A 23388-nucleotide genomic window follows, 5' to 3' on the forward strand; every position below is an offset into this window, starting at 1 on the left:
CCAAAACTTTATTATCATCCCTAACAGAAACTTTGTACACATTAAACAATAACTCACCATTCATTCATTCCCCTTCCTCCCAGCCCCTGGTAACCTCTAATCTACATTCTGTCTCTATGAATATGCCTCTTCTGGATATTTCATATAAATTGTGTGAGATCATTTTAAGGCCCAGGCCTCAAAGTGGCTTACATCACTTTCACCGACATCCTATTATCAGAAGCCAGGCACATGGCCTCACCCTAACTCTGAGACTGACAAATGTGGGGGAGCACATGGATTCTTGATGAGTTCCACTTCCTAAAGATATTCCCCTATGCTTTCTTCTACGAGTGTTATAGTTTTGGCTCAAATTCAGGTTGGTGTTCCAGTTTGAGTTCATTTTTGTATATGGTATGAGGTAAGAGTCCACTTTCATTCTTTTGCATGTGGATATCCAGTTTTCCCAGTGCCGTTTATTAAAGAGATTGTTCTTTCCCCACTGAGTGGACTTGGCTCCCTTGTCAAAATCAATTGGCCAAAGATGCGCAATTTATTTCTGAACTCTCAGTTCTACTGCATTGGTCTATATATCTGTCCTCGTGCCAGTTGCTATAGTTTTGATTTGCACTTATATACTCGCTTCAGGCAATTGCTCTCAACCTTTTTCTGCCTTACTACCCATAGTAAATTATGTTCACATAGGAGATTGTATTCACACTCCAGTGGACTTGTCCAAAACTCAAAAATGTTTGGAGGGGAAGCCCTAAGACTTTTTTTTTTGGTATTTTGGCTGTTATTCATAAAAACATATAAAAGCATGTAATAATGTAAAATTAGCTGTTTAAAGATCTTTGCCAACTGTGGTGTGGAGTGGATTGGCTGTGGTTCTGTGCAATTTCCTGGGCTAGATGTAACTCCACCCCCTCTCTCGTTCATGAAAGCACAAGCCAAGTGAGGGAGAAAGGTGTAATTATAAAGATAACCTTGGATCCATTGCAGTCCTTTCCAAAAAAGTAAACATTTTCCAGACTTTAGTGCTTTAACTATTCTTAGCAACCTCACTATTAATTGTGAACTATGGTGCTTTGCTCAGTTGAGGGTCTTATGGACTAAATTAAAGGCTTGGAGGCTGAATGCACAGGCTTGCATGCTTGCATGCAAGGTTTATGTAAGTAAGAGGAGAGTTGGAATTTGGGCTGGTGGTGTGGTGTGATGTCACATGGTGGAATGTCAAACCAAGGGATGTTGAGGAATTGTGTTTGGTAGCCAGTGGGGATTCTCTAAAGTTGGGAGGCAAATAGGTTTTATCTGACATGCCAAACGCTAATGAATTAGCACTGCATTGAGAAGATTTATGAGGCCACATCCAATCTCAGCTGAAAGAGGATGCCGATTGATTAGTAATGTCTGTCCCTGGCACAGGACTGTGAGTGGTAGAATGTGTGCCATGTTTTTGCCATCCCTGTGCTAAAGGTTTCTCAATGGAGTGAGCAATGAGAGCCTGGGTGGTAAAGTTGGGTAGAGGCCTCACTGACCTGCAAGACAGAAGACCTGGGTCTTGACCCCAGTTTTGTCACCACTTAGCTATATAACCTTGGTCAATCTCTTCCTCTCTTGAGCCTGAATTTCTGTAAGTGAAAAGTGGGGAAGGGTGGATAAGAAAATATCCAGGCCCTTTCTAGCCCTGACATTCTACAGCTCTATGACAAATCCATATATATATGAGAGATTTCTCTTGAACCTTTCAGAAAGGAATGCCCCCTTGGACTTGCACACTGGAGGGAGAGTACAACTAGAGTTAGAAAGCCAAGCTGCTTCATGTGAGGCTGCTTCTGCCATTGCTGAGGCCACAGTCCTCCCGGAGCCTGCTCAGTCCTTGCTGGCCATGCAGGGCCACATGGCATTCATTGGTGAACAGCTCTGGCCTTCAGGGAATGGGCAGAGAGCATCTTCGAGGGTTCTGATCACTGTGTTTCTTGGTCTCTCCCTGGCAGCCCTCCTGCCTTATGGACAGGGAAAGTCAGCCAGTTTATCCCCAGATGAGGCTGGAAAGGCAGGGTGAGATGCCCGGGGCCAGATGCCATCCAGCAAATGAGTGAGTGGGCCACCTGGCCGGGTAGTCACCCTACCCAAGGGGCAGCTGGTGGTCACTTCAAGTCATAACCATTAAGCATCATCTGGGTGTTTGGGGGGACTGAGACCCCCATTCTACCACTCCCCTCCAGTGTACAAGCCTCTGAATCTGCCACATCTGTGAAAATAGGGCCCACAGTTCCTTACTAGCTGCCACTTACTACATCTTAGGCTTGGGTTAAGAATTATAGCAGCTTCTGTGCAATTTCCTGGGCTAGATGTAACTCTCAGTGACTTCATCACAAACGTTGATGCAATAATGCTGTAAATGTCCCCGTTTCACAGGGGGAGGAAACTGCACTCAGAGATGTTAAGTTTCTTGCCCAAGATCGTAGGGCTTAAAGTCAAAGACAATAAGCAAAAGGCAAAAGGTAGTTAGCACCCACAGCTATAGAGAATCACTGTTAATTTTTTCAGACATTTTCCTGAGTAGATATCTGTCTGTGTGTGTGTATATAATTATTATTATTATTTTTTTTTACAAAAATTGGAATCCACTTTAGATACTGGTGTGACTGCTTTTTTGGCTCTGCATCATTATGTAAGCATCTTTCTGTGCAATAAATTAACTTTATGGCAACAGTCTTCTATCAGTTGCATATTAGTTAAGCATCATCTGTGTGCTCAGTACTCCACTAGCCCTGGGATAGAGACCAACTTACAGGAAACAACAGCTAACTCTTTAAGACTGTATAAGCCATTCATTCACTTAACAAGTATTTATTGAGCTCTGCAGTGCCAGGCACTGAGGGTGCAGCAGAGAACAAGACAGGCAGCCAAGGAAAGAACCGGGGTCCTCCTGGATTCCCTTCTGCTCCCCTGCCTCCTGCACCTGTATTGCTGGGCCACAGCCTTGCTTTGGCTGCTTCATCTCTCCTGGGCCATTGGGAAAGGGCACTAACTTGGTCTCCCAGCCTCCAGATTGGCCTGTTCCCAGTGCATTTTCCACACCACTTCCAATGTGAACTAGCATTTCTCTTTTTAAATTGTAAATTAGCTTTTTAAATTATTAAAGTGACTCATGTGCCTGGTCCTCAAAATTCCCAACAATATAAAAGGGTATACTAAAAGGAAAAGAACCAGCGCTTATTAACCGTGACATTTTTACCTCTCTCCTGGCATTTTTCACCCCATCCTGGCATGCATTCCATTGTGCCAAGGCACTGAAGTTACTCGCTTCTCATTCCTTGGGTTTCCGGGGCAGAGTGCACATCTTTGGGCCGTGAGTCTGTGCCTGTCCAGGTCAGTTTGGAGTGGGCCCGTAGCGCCCCACCAGGTGGCCCCGGCTGCATGGCCACAGCTGCCATGGCCACCAGCCTCCCCTGAGGCTCCTGCAGCCGAAGCCCAAAGAGGATGTTCTGCTCCCATCTGGCCAAGGGCCCGGGGTCTAGCTCGAGAGGCGTGGACATGCCTTCCCAGCAGGGAGGCCTGGTCCTGTTCTCCAAGGCCCTGTCTCTGGTGCAGCTGTTGGCTTTGGGGTCCGTACAGGATGAATCACACACAGCTGAGCAGGTCCAGATGAAGTGACCCCGTGTCTGATGGGTGGAGAGAGAAAAAGAGCATGCTCTGCCCATAGGCCCGCCCAGGCAGGAAGGGTGAGGGGCCATTGAGCCTGTCCTACCTAGGGCTAGCTCCTTGAAAGTCTGAGGCAGCCCCATACCCCAGCAGTCCTGAGAGCAGAGGAAGACCCTGGAGAGTGAGCCAGGCTTATGCCAGGCTGGCCTCGGCCCCAGCGTCCACCTTGTGGGCATCCACCAGTGCTCAGGTGAGACGTGCCTTAGATTTCCTTGCTCTTGCTCTGCCTCTGTCTTGGCTGGGAATGGATACATTGTTTCCACAAGGGAGAGGAAGCTGGAGCCTGGGAATGAGGATTCTAGGGAAGTATCATATCCCTCAGCTGCTCCCATTCACTCATTGACATCCTCATTCATTCATTCGTTCTTCATTCACTCACTGGTCCATTCACCTGCCACTGGGCGTTTGCTCCCATGCCAGGCACTAAGCTCAAGATATAGGGAGCAGGGGGGCTTGGTCCTTCCCAAGCCATCTCTGGATGACCCCATGTGTGATAGAACCTGGCCTGGACATGCCGCTGGATGGACTTCTGCACTCTCCAAGCTCTTGTCATCCAAAATAGAAGCAGGTCCAATTTGCCAACAATCTGGGGTTCTCCACCCTCAGAGATTCAGGGACAACTCATAGACACTCCCGAGGCCCTCCCTCCTAGGTCTTTGGTGGTGAGGTCAGGGACACCCCGCAGGGCTGAGGCCCTTGGGTTGATTCAGAGCGTTCCCACAGTGGGGTTCAGTGCTCCCGTCTCTGCCTGCAGGGCCCCCTCCCTCCCCAGCTCTTGCCCTCCCTCAGCTCCTCATTTCTGCCCGCTGCTCCTGCCCAACAGAAAGGCCGTGAGCACAGCCTGCAGCAGCTGAGGCCCTAATCCCCACTGTGCTCTTGGCCCTGAGGGGGGACTGGAGGAGTTTTGCTTCCTGATGCAATGTCTGGCAGGGCCCGACCCTTATCAGAGCTCCATCCACAGGGACTAGCTCGGACACCCGGTGGGGGCGGGGTGGGCTACAGTCCGCAGGATGGCCAGAAGGCCATTTTAGGCCTCAGGGAGGCCTAGGGAAGCCAAGGGCCTGGCTGGAAGCCATCCATGTAGAGAATGCATTCTCTAGTGAGTGTCCCTTGCCAGTTATCAAGGGGGCCAAGTAGAAAGACCCCCCCGAGGGGAGAGCAGAGAAGGGAAAGCCAGTGTCTGGCTTGCTGGAGCTTGCTAGGCCTCAGCTCACAGTGCACTTTTCTTTCCACAGTGTTCTCTCACTAAGATTTGGCTGTTTCCAGCTTCCCGCAACCCCCAGTACACACAGCTGTGAGGGGCTTGACCTGAAAGCCTCCAAGGCTCAGTTTCCCTGTCCTCAAAATAGGGTCCTGACCCATAAGGATTGAGGTGATTGGTGCATGTGGAGCCCCAAGCATGAAGTTTTGCTCTTAGTATACTCTCATAGTGCACACCCATAGTGTACCCCACAGGACTTGTGTGTAGTACACGTTCAGGGCACACACCCTAAGCACATGCTCACACACAGCACACATGCGTGGTTTATTTGCATGTTTATTTCCTTTATTCCACCTTCCCCTGCCCTCTCCTCCAGAACACCTTCTACCCAAGTGCACAGCACCCATGTGCTCCTCAGCCCAGGGGGGACTGGGCAGGTGCAGGCAATGCCCAGGCCCGCGGGAGCATCCCCGCCTGCCTCGAACACCCCGCTGCGCTAATCAGAACACAAGTTCCTCAGCGTGACAACCCAAGGGGCCATCAGCAGATGAAAGGACCAATAAGATGTAGTATATTACTAAAATGGAATATTGTTTTGCAATAAAAGAAATGAAGTCCTCACTCATGCTACAACATGGATGAACCTTGAAAACTTTGCCTGCTTTTTCCTCTTCTCTGTATTTTCCACCAACTTGGAACAATTAAGCATTTGCACCGGGTTAAACGCCTTGGGAGAGGCATTTGTTCATTCATTCAGCAAGTATTTATGGGGTACCTACTCTGCCAGGTACCGTTATGGACACTGGATGTACAAAGGAGGAGCAGACACGGAGCTCTCCTCCCGTGGAACTGATGTCCCAGCACACGAAGTAGGCAATACGCAAGGACGTACAGGATGCTGCGGTCTGTGAAGGAAATAAAGCAGGATGCTGAGATGGAAAGTGATTGGGGGGGGGGGTTAACGTTAGGTTGGTGGTCACAGAGATCCCCAGAGGAGGGGACATCTGAGCAGAGTCCTGAATGACTAGAAGGAGCCAACCAGAGAGGACCCAAAAGAAGAGCCTTCCAGGCTGAGGGACCAGCCGGGGCAGAAGCAGCCGAGGCAGGCAGAGCGGGGAGGGAGGGGCTGGCTGGGCTGAGGGAGCAGGGGTGATGGTGGGTGGTGTCAGGATGTGAGGTGGGAGGGGGGCGGGAGCTGGTTCCGAGGCTTTGGAGGGCATGGTAGGAAAATTTTTAACAGCTTTATTGAGATACAGATTTTTAACAGCTTTATTGACCTATTTAAATGTATATTTGCAGAGTTGTGCAACCATCACCGCAGTCAATTTTGGACATTTTCATCACTCCTGAAAGAAACTGCACTCCTTCCTATAATCCTTCCCTTCCCCTGGTCCTAGACAACCACTGATCTACTTTCTGTCTCCATGGATTTGCCTATTCTGGACATTACATACTCCATGTGGCCTTTTGTATCCGACTTTTTTCATTTAACATAATGTTCTCAAGGTTCATCCATGTTGTAGCATGCGTGAGGACTTCATTTCTTTTATTGCAAAATAATATTCCATTTTAGGAATATACTACATCTTATTTGTCCTTTTATCTGCTGACGGCCTCTCAGGTTGTCACGCTGAGGAACTTGTGTTCCGCTCTGAGTAGGGCAGTGGGGTGTTTGAGGCAGGCGGGGATGCCCCCCTGGGCCTGGGCATTGCCTGCACCTGCCCGGGGCCCCCGTGGGCTGAGGAGCCAGGGGACAGCACAGCTGTAATGAGGAGCACGTGGGTGCTGTGCACTTGGGCAGAAGGCCTTCCGGAGGGGAGGGCAAGGCGGGTGGAATAAAGGGGAGAGATGAGTGGGGTGGGGGAGGCAGGAGGAGGGGACGCCAGGGCCAGGGAGTGGGGAGAGTGAGGAAAGAGGAAGAACAAGACCTGAGAAGGCCAGAGAGCTGGGAGGGAAGCAGGGGCTGGAGGCGGGTCAAGGCCTCGAAGGAGGATGAGAAACTGCCCTCAGTGGAGGGGTGGGCGAGTGGGGTGGGTGGGGAAGAGCCCGGTGAGAAAGGAAGGCAGGGAGGACAATGCTTGGAGCAGCTTGGCTGTGGAGAGGAGGAAAGAGTAAGATGGGGGAGACTCGGCAGGCTCAGGTGTCCCTGGGCGGGACCCATGGAGAAGGGGAGTAGTTGAACCTGCACGGGAAGGAGGGAGGAAGACGAGCTGGGGGCCCACGGCAGAGGAGGGCCAGCGCCTGCCTGGTCCCGGGAGGAAGGAGCCATGGAGAGAAGCCTGCCAGCGCAGGGGGAGCAGGAACTCTCCCGGGTGGACGGGATGGCTGGATCTCAGGGTCCCGGAAGGCGAGCAGTGGAATCGGGAATTGTGGTGCCACTGGGCCCGAAGGGCAGAATGGCATAGTGGGAAGGCTTTGGGTGCAGATAGACCAGAGTTCAAATCCTGGCACTGCCACGTGGGACCGTGAGGCCTCGGCATGTGACCTCACTGCGCCAAGCCCAGGTTCTTTCTTAGTGAAGGAGCACTTGGGGAGCTGATGAATGTAAAGCAGCAGCACGTGGTGCTGCCTCTGAATGGCGCTATCATCGTACCAGGCACTCAGACCCTTAGTATCTGAGCAAAAGACGGGGTGGGCCTCGCAGGAGCTGGGAGGGCCTTAGAGATCACCATTGAAGCATCTTCTAATGAGGAAAGAGAGGCCCAGAGAGGAACAAGGACTTGTCTAAGGACACACAGCAGATCAAGGCAGAGCTGGGTTGGGGTGGGAAGGCAGATCAATCTGGGGCACTGTGAATCTGGAGAGGAATGGACTATGGGGTCGTGGCTAGAGCATAAATTCTAGGGTTGGACCTCAGGTACATGAACAGGTAGCAGGGCGCAGGGAACCTGGATTTCTGCGACTCTGAAGCTCACTCCCCATATCCCTCCTTTGTTTCTTGGGTGGCCACCGTGCTTGTGGTAGAGAGGCCTGTTTACTCACAGGTGGTGAGTGACTTTGTGCAGGCTGGGTGCCCTACCTCAGGTGGCCCTGGGCCTGCTCCCCAGGGCCCGGCCTGCAGTCACTCTTCACATTCCCTTCCCTCCCCGGGTGTTGGCTCTCACCTGTGAGCACCAGGTATGCCTGGAACCGGGGGCAGCTGCCCCACTCCCAGGCAGAAGCTGGGCTGTCACGGGCCCCTGGCTTTCTTCCCCATTGTCGCTGATGCCCTGGAACTGTGGCCTCTGCTTGCACCTAAGCCACCACCTTTTCCTCTGGCTGTTACTTAGTATGAGGGCCTGGGTGGGGCATCTGCCAAGAGGAGGAGGAAGAGACTTTTCAGTTCTTCCCCTGAGCCAAGCACCCACCGTGACATTGGGGAGGGAGGTGGATGAAAGCTTGTCCAGCGTTGCCGATGTCAGACAGCAGGACAGTCTCTGCCTGGGCTTTGCCTCGTGACACCCCTCTCTGGGCCCTGTCCCCCTCCCTCATGACCCTGTGACCTCCCAGCACCTGTGACCCTCTCCCCCACCTCCTGGCTCTGGGGACCTCCCTCATACCCGCCCCTGGGAACCTCTACATCTCTCTCCTCTGCCCCTCGGCCCTCTGGGCTTCCAAAGCTAAACAGGAGGCCGCAGCCTGGGGCAGGGCAGGGCAGCTTGCCTTGTGTTTCCTGTCTGCGGAGTTTTTCACCCTTGTTTCTTCCTTTTAGGGCAATGCTGGGACGGATTTTGTAACCCTGTGTTGTTGTGGAGGTGAGGGGGCTGGGATGACCACTCAAAAATAGAAACACTTTCCGGAAGGGAGGGGACGAGGCAGCCCAACTTCTAACTCAACCACAAGTGGTAGAATGAGAAGGGAGAGGGCAGCTGGGAACTCCCCCACCCCACCCGTTTAACTCCCCACCCCCCTGGTATTTAACAAACACTCCCAAGCAGGGACCTGGCCTCGATGGCCTGCAGGTCTAGTAAAGGCAATGGGCAGCCAGGGAGGGCTTTTTTTTTTATATATATACAGTTTTATTGAGACATATTCAGACACCCTACAGGCATCCACAGTGTACAATCAGTTATTCACAGTACCATCATATAGTTGTGCATTCATTACCAGAATCAACATTTTTCTTAATCCAAAAATAAAAAAATAAAAAAGTAAGAAAGAACACCCAAAACATTCCGCCACCACCCCCATCCCACACTATTTTTCATTTAGTTTTTGTTCCCATCGTTCTACTCATCTGTCCATACGCTGGACAAAGGGAGTGTGAGTCACGAGGTTTTCCCAATCACACAGTTGCACCATGTAAGCTACATAGTTATGCAGTTGTCTTCAAGAGTCAAGGCTACTGGGTTGCAGTTTGACGGTTTCAAGTATTTCCTTCTAGTTATTCCAATACACTAAAAACTAAAGAAGGTTATCTATATAGCGCATAAGAATGCCCTCCAGAGTGACTTCTCAACTCCATTTGAAATCTCTCAGCCACTAAAACTTTGTGTGTTTCATTTCACTTCCCCCTTTTGGTCAAGAAGATTTTCTCAATCCCACGATGCCAGGTCTAGGCTCATCCCCAGGAGCCGTGTCCAGAGAGAGCTTTTAGAAAGTAGAGGAGTTGCAGTGTCTTCCTCTCCTGGCTCTGCCACTTGCACGCTTCATTGCAGACTGGGGGCTGCTGTTGCTGGGAAAGCCTCTAGGACAGTGGTTCTCTGAGGGAGAGCCCAGATCTGCAGCATCTCCTGGGAGCTGAGTCTCAACAAAGTGAAATTACCAGCCCCCACCAGAGACTTAGTGAAGCCAGGACTCTGGGACTGGCTGGGCAATCTGTGTTTAACCTACCGCTGTGGGTAATTCTGATGCACACCGACGCGTGAGAACCATTGTTTCTAGGAAACATTCCAATTGCCAACAGGGAACAGAGCTGGAGGGATTTCAGGACAGCCACCATGGCTGAAATTCTGTCCCTGATCTCTGACAGTCACCGTTTGCTTCGCTCTGGGGATCAGAAACTGATGCCAGGACCCTGCATCCCTGCTGCCGCTTGTACCTCGACTGAAGGAGGTTCCTCGTTGGAAACACCTTTTCTCCCTTGGAATGAAGCGGGGTCATTTCATTAAGGTCTCCCAGTAGCTGGCCACTTTCACTTTTTACTCAAACTGTATTGTAATTGATTATCATGGAACTTTGGTTTAAAAGTGAAGCAGAATGCCCTGTCCCCACCCCCACCCTAACACATTAGCGACTCCTAGGCCCCCACTTCCCCTTCCTACATTTGTTCATGACCACCAGGCTGGTCACAGGGTGACAACCACGGCAGGGACACGGTTTTACTTTCTATTGTTGTTTCTGGAACTAGAATTATCATAACAAGATTCCCACAGACATCCAGGGGGCTTGGGGAGCTGAGAGGCTGGAGCAGCCCCCCTGTTTATTTTGGTGCAGGCCGGCTGCTGGGGCCAAGTCCCAGCCCCTACTGCCTACTGGCTGAGGGACCTTGGGCAAGTTACTGAACTCTGGGCCTCAGTTTCCTCATCTATAAAATGGGATAGTTGCTACCTTGTAGGACTTTTGTATGGAGCTGCTGAGGAAATGCAAACCAACTGGCACCTGTCATACCTTCCAGCCAGCAGGTGAGTCCCATGGGGCACGGACCGTGTCTGCATGCTTGCTGCCGAATCCCCACCGCCTGCACCACAGGCTGGTACAGGGTAGGTGCTTGGAAAGTATTTGTTTCACCAGTACATGGGAGAAGGCCCAGGAGAATTAGAAAGAGGCAGGAATATTCCAGTTGCCTTGGGGCTGGCCCGCCTTGGGACCCCCTTCTCTCCTGAGCCTCTGCCTGCCCAGCCCACAGCTGGGAAGCTCCCCTGGCACCCTAGTCAGGGAGAGGTGGCCCCCCACCCATCACCACTCTTCCCAGCACAGCCTGGGGACCTTGCGCTGCGGCTGCCGAGGAGCAATCTGCTCTCTCACAGGGGAACATCCACTCACTCTTTCTCCAAAGAACAGATTTCCTGGCTGTCCCCAAAGCCACTTCCATTGTGTGAAAAAGGTGCAGCCTTGGGACCCTCCTTCCGGCCCACTCTCTCACCCGTGCCAACATTAGCCGCTTCGCTTGGGGAAATGTATCTTTTCCAGAAAGAGTGGTGAGCAGGGTGGCCCCGAGTGCCAGTACATGGTCAGTGAGGTTTTTCCAAACTCCAAATCAGAGCAGGTCATCTCCCGTGGATGAATGTTCGTCTCCCAACGATGAGTGTCCTTTTGAGAAAAAGAGCCTTTTGGAAGCAGGGTCCATGCTGAAATCTGGAGCCCATGGTGCTGCTACGGGAGAAGTAGTGATTTGGGCTCCAGTGGGCAATGCTGTCTTTGCTCGGTTTTTAGAAACATGTACAACTTCAGAGAAGAGTCATTTATATGTTTACCCACTTGGTCAGTCAGCAACTGTGTCTGAGCGCCTCCTGTGTGCCTGGCCTGGTGTGGAGGGATAATGGAAGGCCCCGACAAAGCCTCCGTCCTCTTTGGAGGGACAATCAGCATTGAACAAGTTGTTACAAGTGGGTTCACTTTGTGATGAGGTAGTGGGTGCTCATGTTGGCTTTGTACAGTGGTGGGGCTGGGGGGTACGGGGGCTGGGGATTGGCGTGCACCCTAACCTAGCCTGGGGGAGGCTGCCCCAGTAAGCTGAGACGTGTCGGCTGAGCTACTGTAAGGATTTTGATTAGAATTCATGTGCTGTGATGTATTTATCCTTTAGTTAATTTTTTAGAAGTTATACATACACATGGTAGAATTTCAAACAGTGCATGAAGTTGCACAGCAACCATAAGACTCACCCCATGCTTTTCTCCTGAGCCACAGTCCCATTCCTAGAGGCAACCACTGTTAGCAGGCCTTGTATTTGTGCAGTCACCGTCCATTTGTCTCCAAGCATCTATATTTTCTCCCCCTTTTTTTTCCAAATGGGATCATACTATGTCAGTGTTCCCCAACCCTGGGACAGTTTTACACCTCTCTCTAGGGGACATTTGGCAATGTCTGGAGACATTTTTGATTGTCACACCTCGGGAGTGGAGGTGCTACTGGCATCTGGTGAGTCGAGGCCAAGAATGCTTCTAAACATCCTACAATGCAGAGGAATACCCCCACAACACAGAATTATCCAAGTCCAAGATATCAATGGTGCTGAGGTTGAGAAGTTCTGTTCTAAATAAACACACTGTCTCTGCACCTTGCTTTTTTTTCTTTACATGTATTTTGTAAATTACTCCACATCAGCATGTATAGATCCAACTCATTATTCTTTGTGGCAGCATGATAATCCATTGCACAGATGCACCATCATTTTTTATTTAGGCATTTGTAGTGTTTGGCTATTGTGAACATTTATGCTTCCTGCCCTTGACCTGTGAGCAAGTATATGCGATAAAGTCGTGGAGATGGAATGGATGAATCAGAGGGCTCACTGGCATTGTAAATGATCTGATTTCCAGGGTCTTTGGGGCACAGTCTGTTTGAAGAGTGGGGCTGGGGTCCTGGCTGCTAAGTAGGGCTGGGATCCTTACAAGTGGTGAAGTATCCTCTCGCTCCCCACCTACAGACAAGGGTGTCCTGACTGCCTGTCTCCACAGGACGAGGGGTCCCCTACCTGAAGACGACCAGCAGGGTCCCGAGTGACGCCCCTGAGCTGACTGCCTGAGGAGCCCCACGGCCACACCTTTCCCCATGGACAAAGGACTCGCTGTGCCCCAGGACTGCAGGGACTTTCTACACAGCTTGAGGATGAGGAGCAAATACGCCCTTTTCCTGGCTTTTGTGGTGGTGGTTTTTGTCTTCATTGAGAAGGAAAATAAAATTATATCAAGGTGAGGGATGTGAGCACAAGCCTTCCTTCTCAAGGTGTGTGGGGTGGGAGAACTGCAGGGCTGTCGGTGGACCTACACATTCATACAGTCAGCAAGTGCTTATCAAGCCCCTCCTGTGTCCCAGGCAGTGGGTCACACAGATGTCCTCATGAGGAGAGGGCAGGACGGCACAGGGGCCAGAGCCTGGGCTCTGGACTCAGATGGCCCAGGATGGAATCCCAACTCTGGCTCTTTGCAGATGTGAGATCTTGGGCAAGTTGCCTCCCGTTCCTGAGTCTTAAGGTCCTCTTCTGTAAAATATGTCTAATGACACTGCCTGCCTTGTACAGATTTAAAAAGAAAATGAAAAAGCATTTAGCTCAGTGCCTGCCACACAGTTGGTGTTCAATACTTGCTGGCTGTGATTACCACCATTAATTCACTTCTTGGCCTAGAATGATGCCAAGGCAGGGTCCTGGTACAGATACTGTGGTGGGAAGGACTGCCATGTCCCGTTGTCCAGGTTGTGTATTGCTCAACTCAAATAGGCTACACTGGAAATGCTGCCCCCTAGAGTTGGAAGTGTACCACTGTGTGCGGTGGCCCTGCTGGTGTGCCTGTGGTCACAGAAACCTTAGATCTTCTCTCCTCCCAGGCATCACCCCTGCAGGAAGGCATCAGCCAAGAGGGTTAGGATAGGGATTGGGCTGTGTACCACACAGTCAGCGCCCTGCCCGGTCCCCTCAGCACAGCCTGTTCTAGTTTGTGTCCACAGGGTCCTACTGCAAATCCCAGCAGCTCTCTACTGTACTCACACACAGTCCAGTCAGGAGTCCTGGGAGTAAATACCTCCCTGAGGATTCCTCAGCCAAGGCCGGATGGGAGCTTCCCACCCCTTCAAGAGACCTGAGCCTCAGCTGCACACAGGGGTAGCCTGCTCTATAACAGCACAGCCTTTACTAACTTTTTTTCCTTCCCTGCCTCATTTCTCTACTCCTCCATGAGTTCATCCTGTGATCGTGTCCCAAATAAACTACTTAACACTCAAATCTTTGCCTCAGAGTCTGCTTCTGGGGAAAGCCAACTAAGTCCAGTTTGGGGTGTTCAGCCTGGGAGGCTGCTCAGAGGAACAGCCCGTGCTCTGAGCCCAAGGCATGGGGTCCCGGATAAGTCGCTGACCCGTTTCTCCTTGTCCTCCCTCACAGAGTCTCTGACAAGCTGAAGCAGATCCCTCAGTCCCTGGCAGATGCCAACAGCACGGACCCAGCCCTGATCTTAACTGAGAACGCGTCCCTTTTGTCCCTGAGCGAGCTCGATTCAGCCTTCTCCCAGCTGCAGAGCCGCCTGCGAAACCTCAGCCTGCAGCTGGGCGTGGAGCCGCTGGCAGAGGTCCAGGGGCAGGGGCAGGGGGAGGAGCAGAAGCCGCCCCGCCCCCCGGCCGCCACGCCCCGGCGCCACGTGCTCCTCATGGCGACCACCCGCACCGGCTCCTCGTTCGTGGGCGAATTCTTCAACCAGCAGGGCAACATCTTTTACCTCTTCGAGCCGCTGTGGCACATCGAGCGCACGGTGGCCTTCGAGCCGGGGGGCGCCAACGCCGCGGGCTCGGCCCTGGTCTACCGCGACGTGCTCAAGCAGCTCTTCCTGTGCGACCTGTACGTCCTGGAGCATTTCATCAGCCCCGTGCCCGAGGACCACCTGACCCAGTTCATGTTCCGCCGCAGCTCCAGCCGCTCCCTCTGCGAGGACCCCGTGTGCACGCCCTTGGTCGAGAAGGTCTTCGAGAAGTACCACTGCAAGAACCGCCGCTGCGGCCCCCTCAACGTGACGCTGGCCGCCGAGGCCTGCCGCCGCAAGGAGCACATGGCCCTCAAGGCCGTCCGCATCCGGCAGCTGGAGTTCCTGCAGCCGCTGGCCGAGGACCCCCGGCTGGACCTGCGCGTCATCCAGCTGGTGCGCGACCCCCGGGCCGTCATGGCCTCCCGCATGGTGGCCTTCGCCGGCAAGTACGAGAGCTGGAAGAAATGGCTCGCGGAGGGGCAGGACCGGCTGCGGGAGGACGAGGTGCAGCGGCTCCGGGGCAACTGCGAGAGCATCCGCCGCTCGGCCGAGCTGGGCCTGAGGCAGCCCGCCTGGCTGCGCGGCCGCTACATGCTGGTGCGCTACGAGGACGTGGCGCGCCAGCCCCTGCAGAAGGCGCGGGAGATGTACGGCTTCGCGGGCATCCCCCTGACCGCGCAGGTAGAGGACTGGATCCAGAAGAACACCCAGGCGACGCGGGACGGCAGCGGCATCTACTCCACGCAGAAGAACTCCTCGGAGCAGTTCGAGAAGTGGCGCTTCAGCATGCCCTTCAAGCTGGCGCAGGTGGTGCAGGCCGCCTGCGGCCCCGCCATGCGCCTCTTCGGCTACAAGTTGGTGCAGGATGCCGCTGCCCTCACCAACCGCTCGGTCAGCCTGCTGGAGGAGCGCGGCACCTTCTGGGTCACGTAGGGAGCCTGGGACCAGGGTACCCGTCCTTGTGAAAGTCCCGCCCTTCCTTGATTGCCCGGGCCGCCCCGCACCTGCGGAGCTCTGCAGAAGACGGGCGGAAGCAGTGAGCAGGGCAAGCTCTCTATGCAGCTGTAGAAGTAGGCCCCAAGCCAGCCCGCTTTCCCACCAGCCTAGGCCCGGGGTCTCTCACTTAGAACTGGACAGTGCCCAGCCCCCACTTGGGAGCCGCCAAACCCAGACCTAAGGGGCGGGGGTCCCCTGGGCAGGCCTAAGCAGACCAGGCTTCTGTCTCACACATGGAAACATCCATCAGGCACATGCAAATGCCTGTATACCCCGTGGGTGAGGACACTGGCCGGTCACCGCCTTCGAGCCCGGTGTTAACGTTTCAATGTCTGCATTGTGGAGACGTCTGGAGTCTGTGTGGGTCCTTGGAGAAGGGGCCGGGGCAGCCCAGGGAGTTCATGGGGGGCATTTGGGGATCATCAGGTGACAGCAGCTTTTACCAACCAGTAAGGAGTGAATGTCAATGTTTCATAAACAGCTATGCTGGTGTGTGGTTGAGTATTAGCCCTATACCAAGCTACAAAATACACACAAATACGTAAAAGCAATACATGCATACCACACACACACAGAGAAGCATCAGGAAAACACAGATACACACATATACATACAAGCGTCCCCATTGCTTTATGCCCACATGGTTTATCTGTGCCACACCTAAAAAGGAGCCTGTAAGTACATTTCTAGAATTATGTGAAGGGGCAGAGGGAAAAAATGTGGTCATGTGCAGGGACCCAGTCCATTGACCAGATTTGGGATGAACAGCAGATTTCGAGCTGCCGAATCAGCAGCCCCTGCCTGCCCTGATTAGATTCTTGCCCTGCTTTCTGTGGCCCATCCACGTCCTCGCTTCTGGCAACTGGATGTTTTGAAATGCGTGGCCATCCCTCACATTACTGCTGCCCAAGGCCCCATCCGGCTCAGCCAGTTCCCGGCAAGCGTGTCCATATTTGAATGCTGCCTGGGGCCTGAGGCAGGAGCAGCTGTGTTCCCTGGAGGTGAAGGGGCACCCACGGTCCTGCTGTTTCCAGCCAGGCCTCATCAGCAGGGCCAAGAAGACAGTACAGCGTGCTTGTGGGGGAGAAGTCATATCAGGGTACCCCTTCCCCTAAGAAGACAGCCTTCTCCTCAGGGACAGAGGTCAGCCAGCCAGTCGCCATGGTTATAGCCCAGGGCTGGAATTTCTCCATAAGGTTCTGGAGAAGACTGCTCAACTTGGGATGGGCTGGGTGTTTTATTTGGGGTTTTTAAGTTATGGTTTGGTGTCCTTGTTTTGTGGCTGTGTTTTCAGCTTGGTCTCAGCGGGAGTGCTGCTTGGAAACAGCTCTGGGCTTGAGGGACTGAGAGGGCTGGGAGAACTAGCAGGGAGCGCTTTGGTTCCTGCCAGACAGAAAAGAGGCAGAACCTTCTCCCTGAAGGAAGAACCTTCCCCCGGAGCAGTGGGGGCCACGTGGTGGTCCACAGTGCCCCACAGGCTTTTCCGTTCAAACCTCATGTGGAACAGATCTCAAAAACCACTGTTGTTCTTGCTGAGTATCCAGAAGCAGCATAAATTAGCAGCCCTCAGCCCCAGAGAAGAGGACAGCCTCTAAAAGGCCTGCAAATTCCTTCCCAGGCCCCAACACATTCCCTTGGGGACCAGGGACCTTGTGGCCAAGCAGCAAGTGACCCCAAAGTGGAAGCCCTACCCCAGCTCCCACGGCCAAACCTGAGAGCAGAGCTTCTCAAGAGCTGCGAAAGTTCACCAGGGCGGCCTGGCTCGGGGGAATTCATTCAGATACTCTGTGTCTAATTTCCTGGACAATTTTTAGACCAGATGTGTCCCACTGTCAAACCCCGAGGGCTGAATTTTGGTTTGAGTAAATGGACACCAGGGAACGAGAGGGCTTGGGGGTCCAATTGGTGCCACCGTGGGAAGGGAGGAGTGTGCCCTGCCGGGAAGCCGCTGTTTGAAAGGCGAGGACGCTAGTCATCTTATAGGATTCATTGTAGTCACCGTATTTGAGCTGCTGGGTCTCTATCACCATGGACTGCAGCCATCCAAGGTTTTGCAGTCTAAGGATAGATTTGCGGGGGAGCTGGTTCTAACTTGCCAAAGGGACTCCAGCCCTGAAAACTTGACCCTGGGCCCAAGTGGGGCCGGGACGTTTCTGGCAGGCCCCCGAAATGCTGGCTGTTTTTCCCCAGCCCCACCCTGCTCCCCGCTCTGTTCCCTACATGGGGGTGGGGGTATGGGGCTGGGGGCAGCCGCCTCTTTGGGGCTCCTCCTAGGACAACAGAGTCTGTGTGGACAACAGACTCTTCCTACATCTCCAGGGCCGCGGCCTCCATCCCTCAGCTCCAAGGACGGTACCGAGAATGGACCTTTGGGACCTCTCAGGATGTTGACAATTTGCACACTGCAAGTTGACTTTATTTATTTATTTTGTGAAAAAGAAGAAGCAGAAAATACCTTATGATTTGCAGGGACTCAAGACTGTACCAAAATCAAGGAAGACAAGTTAATAATAATAATCATTCACACGCTCCATACACGCAAGGACACCCAAAGACGACTCCAAATACAAGAGGGGGAGAAAAACAAGGAGCGCCCGGCCCGTGTCACGATGGCCCTGGGGGGCTGTTTAGGGAGACTCCTTGCTTCCTCTATTGCAGATCTGGAGATGCAACATTAGGGCCCTTTCTCTGTATTCTCTTTGCCCAGGTATCTGAGACTGAATGTAATTCAGATGCGTGTTGCCTTGAAATGTGTCCTCCTGGGGCTCTGCGGTGCCCTGGGACCCCTCGGGGCTGGGGAAGGACAGCGATGGGGTAAGACATGCCGTGGGACGAGGGGCTTTCCGTGTGGAGCTGGGACAGGAAGGGGACTCAGCTGGGGGCTGCGCCTCCTTTCCCGCTGAGGCCAGCTCTGGTTTCTGTGCCCCTGCTGGAGCCTTCCCCTCAGGCCACCCCCACCTGGAGACGGGGCAGTGGGGCCGCCCTCCCTCGGCCGCACCAGCTTCCTCAGCACAAGAGGTTCATTCAGCCGTGAGTGCTTATTCATCGCCCTCTTTGGCCTGGCCTATATAAATAGTCCAGAACATTCCAGGCCTCGGCGAGACAGGGCAGTGTCCCTACAGAGCCGTCGCCACCGCAGCCCGGTCCTGGCTTCACCTCTGGGCCTTGTTTGTAAACTCGGAGTGGCCAAGGGCTGCTGGAAGGTCCTTGGAGGTAGTCAGTGGGGGTGGGGTTCCTGAGCTCCCAAAAGAGGGTAAAAGGAAAGGGAGACCAGCAGCTCCGTAGTGCACACACCCTGCGGGTCATCACCAAGTGATTGCCAAGGTTAGGGGTCATGAGCAAAGTCTAGCTTTTAGTCCCTGTAGGTGAGACACATGCTTGAAAATAAATCATGAAGTGAACAGAAAAAAAAAAATTTATCAAAGAGTTTACTCACTGTCTGCCAGAGCCCTCAGCCGGGAAGCTACTGCCAGAGGCTGGTAAATGGGGCAGGGGCTGCAGAACCCCAAAAAGTAGAGGGGGCCTAACTCACCCATCACAGTGACATTTTTCCTACCCTCTGTGCCATCTTTTCAGTGATGGAGTGAGCTCCAGCAGGAGGTGGTGTGGTCCCTGCTGAAGGCAGATGCTTGGCCTGGATGGAAGGGGGAGATGTATAAGCATCAGGTGGGTGTCTAGACCTGCCCCCTATGGCCTCCTGCAAGCCTACATGATCCTCTCCGTGCTGGAGCCTGTTTTAGTTGACTACAGGGCCTGTCCCTTGGTAGCCCCCAGATCACATGATAGGAGTAGATGGCTGGATGACTGCGTCTCCAGGGAAGTTCCCATTTGTTGGACACAACCCTTCCCTCCTCCACCCCCCAAAGACTGAAAACAGACAAGTTTCAGGGGGACGGGTTCCTGGGGCAGGGAGAGCCAAGGGGAGAAAGGGGGAACAGATGCCTGCAGAAGCCAACTCGAAAGCAATCTTCTGCTACAGGTCTTTTCAAACTGTGGACTAAAAGGAGCATCTGCTGAAATCCAGAGATCCCCCTTTGGTGGGTTTGCTTGTGAAGGTATCTGGGCTCATGCATCCATCTAGCTGGAGTGCAGCCCAGCCCCACCCACCCCCCATGTGAACACTTGTTAATAACTCCCCTGTATCAGAGGATGTGGAGGGAGGAGGGAGAATGCCCAGGGTTTCCTGAAGGCCAGCCACATCACCTCTCACCGTCCAGTCTCAGGAACAGGGAGGCTCTCTCTACTTCAATAGAATGAAGGAGAATTGGCAACTTCAGATATCTTAGCTTCAGGGTCCTTTGCCCTTGTCTCCTTTGTCCCTCTGTGACTGTGGGGGGGGGGGGCATACTAGTCATGTTTTTCCAAGGATGCAGATGTGGCAGTGTCATACAGGCCCTAGCTTGTATTGTAAACCAGGTAGTGTTAGGGAAATAAAATGACCCACATAGCCTGCCTCCTCTGACTGGGCCTGGGCCGTCACCCCCTGAAGTGTCCATCTCTGATATTCTGGACAAGGTTTGCCTGGCTCCTCTGTCCTCTCCTGGGTCCTGCAACTGTCTTTTCATCGTAACCTTGGTCCTGTGTCATGGCTACAGTGGTGCAGGACATGCCCTTCCTGGACATGCATAACTGCGTTATGTACATGAGTCCATGGGTGTATGCCTAGCACGTCGCTCATTCTGCTTGGCCCCTGGCGCTGCCCCGTGTTGCTCCCGGCCCCCTTGCCCCCCGTATCCCAGAAGTCCTTGCCGTGGCTGGCCAGGCAAGGGCTGCCCCTCAGAGAGCTGGCAGTCATGCCAGTCATGGTCTGCTTTGCGGAACAGAATGTGAACCTTGAGCCCATCACCTGATGGCTTACTTTACTTATTTAATTAAAACTGAAAACATGCAACGAGCAAAATCCGAGGTGTGTTTCTGCCTTTCTCTGGCGTTTGTTCTCAGCAGCAATTGTGTCGGGAGAATTAACAGCAAAAAATAAATAAATAAACTGACACCAGTAGCAAAACAATGGCTTTCAGCCTGAGGCTGGGCAGGGAGTCCCTCAGCTATCCCCGAGCGGTACAAGGCACCAGGGAATTATGAATAAGTACATGTGGGAGGTGAGTACTTTTTATATCCTCGAAATGTCAGAGCTGATGATAGCTAGTTGAAGGAGGCAGCTGCAGAAATGAGGTTGGGGAGAAATGCCCAGGCATCAAGGGGCAGAGACAGGTGCTTTAGGTGAGGAGTAAGGGGACCTGGGATCAAATTCCAGTTTGTCACTATCTGGCCATGTGACCTTAGATAAGTCACTTCCATCTGGGTTCCAGTTTCCTTTAGCATGAGCTGGGTAAGTGGTGTTTTACAAGTACTATCTCAAGAGAGCCCCTTTAAGGAGTCAAAGGACAGGCAACACCCTCTCAACCAGAGCAACTGTGCATTGATCTGCTTCATATGTTGAGATACTTAAGATATCATTTGGCCTTTAACAAAATCTTGAAAAAACACACTAGGAGATTGCAAAGGACCCTCTCTGTTAAGAAATTTAATGGAGTCCTTTCAAACTGCAATCACATTGTGTTGTCAGTCATAATCACTTTAGTGTGAATGAGCTTTCAGGTCTCCTAACAGCCACTGTGGAAGGAATGGGCATTTCCCCAGGGAGAGGGGAGAGCGTTCATTTTTGAATATGGGAAGCAGCTGGGTAGAGCTTTGTGGGTTTGGGGACACAGGGAGTGGGGGCAGGAATAGCAGCAGCAGGGGAGATGCAGAGGAGACCTGGGCCCTGGGGACTATGGTGTTGAAATGGGACCCCTTCCCCAAACTTCCAATCCTGTATCTCTGCCATTTTGCCTAGGGCAAGCATCAGACGCAAAAATCATTTACCTCCCAAAGCCTAAAATGTTTGAGTCTGGGCAATGACGTGCCAGCCTGTGTAGAATCTTCAGCTTCCACCTCCCGCCCAGCAAGGTATGATTGCTCTCTCCACCGCTCTGGGAACTAGATTTATCTAGTTTAATTTCTGGGTTGTGTTGCCTGCCACAAATGACTCCCCTGGAGAAACAAATTGCTCCTAACCATAGAACAGCCTGTTCGCCCCAGCCCCCATCCACCCCCTTAACTGCCAGCCCAGGCCGGAAGCCATCTTTCTTCCTCCCCTGCCAGTATCCCTGTCCCAGTGTTCTTTGGGTTCCTGAGTCTTCCTTCCCTAACATCCCAAAGCCAACCCTCAGAAGTTACTGAACACCCCATGGGGTCCCTAAGGGAGTGACAGTCCACTGTAATCCACCCCAAGAAGTGGTTTGCTCACCATGAGAGGCCGGGGCTGTGCCATTGGCTCACGGAGCCCTGTGAGCCCAGCCCCGGCCATCTGGGGTGTGCAGCGGCGTGTTCCAAGCTGTATGTGATCAAGTGAACCACCCTTGGGTAGGTACATGCATGTTAGCATATCAAAGGCTCTGAGAAGTCCTGCTTTCCTTTGCCAGACCTAGCATTTCACAAACTCACCAGGATTCACTCACAGCACCATTTTTATGGGTGGGATTCTTTTATCATGGAAACCTTTTTTTTTTATCAAACAGTATTGTGCAAGACTCTGGCATTCTACAAAATAGTCTGTGGCTTTACCAGAGACTTGCAAATGTAAGTGTATGGGACTGAAAACTATGATAAGCAGAAAATGGTTGGTGGGTGCAGTGGCAGGGGAGAAAAAGTCAAGGGTCAGGTTCAGGGGTGCCCTGCCACCTCCATGCCATTCTCACCCGTGCTGCAGCCCAGGCGGCAGGAGGCCTGGGGAGGCTGTGGCAGCCTTGGGGTCGCTTGGACTGGAGTTCACAGCCCCAAGGCATTGCTGCTGCTCTCAGAAAGCCTCCCGATGGCCTGAAAGCCGTGGTCCTTGGCTGCCCCAACTTAGCTCTCACTTTGTGGCGTTACCCCAAAGAGGCTGTGACCCCCATGGAGATTGGGGATCCTGAAAAACCAGGCCAGGCATAAACACCACTGGGCACCATTTATCCAAGAAACTGGATCTTGGGGTAGTTCTTAAAGGAGCTGTTTCTGAAACAGCAGGACAAAGGTTACCAACAATAAACAGGTCCCCTGGAGGTATAATCCTCTAGTAGCTAGTAAAACCCCTGCTAAATGAGGCTGTGCAGTATATTGGAAGGCAAGCAGGTGTAAAAGCTCAGCAGGAGAGGCTTGCCCAAGAAAATCCAAATGGGGAAAAGAAGAAAGGAAGGAAGAAAGGGCGGGAGGGAGGAGAGGAGAGCAATAAGAGGGGGCATTCTCATGTCTGTGCAGGGGAGGAAGACTGCTAAGTTGCATGAAGATGGCCAAGAATTTAGAGGGGCTGTAGGGTCCGGCCAGGCCCAGGTGCTTATCAGCCCCACAAACCACAGCCATGGGTCAAATCTGTCCCTTGGATGTAGGGTCCATGGATGTATGTTGGGTTTTGTTCTTAACCATTGGCCAACACTTAAACTTTGCCGGCTGTTATATAGAGAGCAGATTTCTGGTTCCTCTTGAATATCAGGTGTGTTATTTGAATTATACCAGAAGCAGCTTCTGAGACCAGGGTGGGAGAGCAAATGGTTTTATTGGAGAGCTGCAGTCAGCCCAGTGGGGGAGGAGGCGGGGGGGCCAGCAGAGGGTGGGCTGTAGTACAAGCCCCCCCTCACCCCCTCCGTGGGCAATTAGAGCAGAATCCCTTGGGAAAACCATATAAACCATGGGCTTTGATTGCCCCACCTTGGGTGAGAGGTGAGGTTCCCGGAGGATTCAACCTAGACTCCTGGCAGTTGTTGGCTGAGGCTGTTCTTGGGGAGCATTGATTTCTTGGCCTACCCCACTGGCCCTAGCAGAACATTCCAGAACTCTAGAAAAAGGCTCCAGGCCCAGAGGTGGAGATACAGGCATTTGGAAGCCAGCCAGAGCACACTGAAAGATTAAGGTGTGACACCGGGCTTTATCCCCATGGGAACACTTGGCGTCAGCGGGGAGACGGCAGCAGCCTCTTTAAGTGGGGAGCACGTGGTCCTCACCGTCCCTAAGGTCTCCCCAGTAGTGAGCAGGCTGCCCATCACCATTTATCACAATCCTCGCACTGACGTTTATTTACAACAGAGAAACCGTTGAGGATCCATGTCTGTC

General features: G+C 52.8%; 1 protein-coding gene across 2 annotated transcripts in view; it reads left to right on the top strand.

Moving 5' to 3' along the window:
- Window positions 1-20161, top strand: part of CHST3 (carbohydrate sulfotransferase 3) — a 40168-nt gene extending 20007 nt beyond the window's left edge. Inside the window, exons 1-3 of one of the 2 annotated variants that reach the window (XM_037804069.1) lie at window positions 9359-10494; window positions 12493-12726; window positions 13911-20161. In XM_037804069.1, the coding sequence (XP_037659997.1) occupies window positions 12587-12726; window positions 13911-15198 (1428 nt within the window). In that variant the 5' untranslated portion in view covers window positions 9359-10494; window positions 12493-12586 and the 3' untranslated portion in view covers window positions 15199-20161. Of the gene's footprint in view, window positions 1-9358; window positions 10495-12492; window positions 12727-13910 lie in introns of those variants that run through there. The other variant, XM_037804068.1, reaches the window with a different exon arrangement.
- The last annotated feature ends 3227 nt before the right edge of the window (window positions 20162-23388 follow it).

This window comes from Choloepus didactylus, chromosome 15 (genome assembly GCF_015220235.1).
Source record: "Choloepus didactylus isolate mChoDid1 chromosome 15, mChoDid1.pri, whole genome shotgun sequence".
Classification (NCBI taxonomy): domain Eukaryota; kingdom Metazoa; phylum Chordata; class Mammalia; order Pilosa; family Megalonychidae; genus Choloepus; species Choloepus didactylus.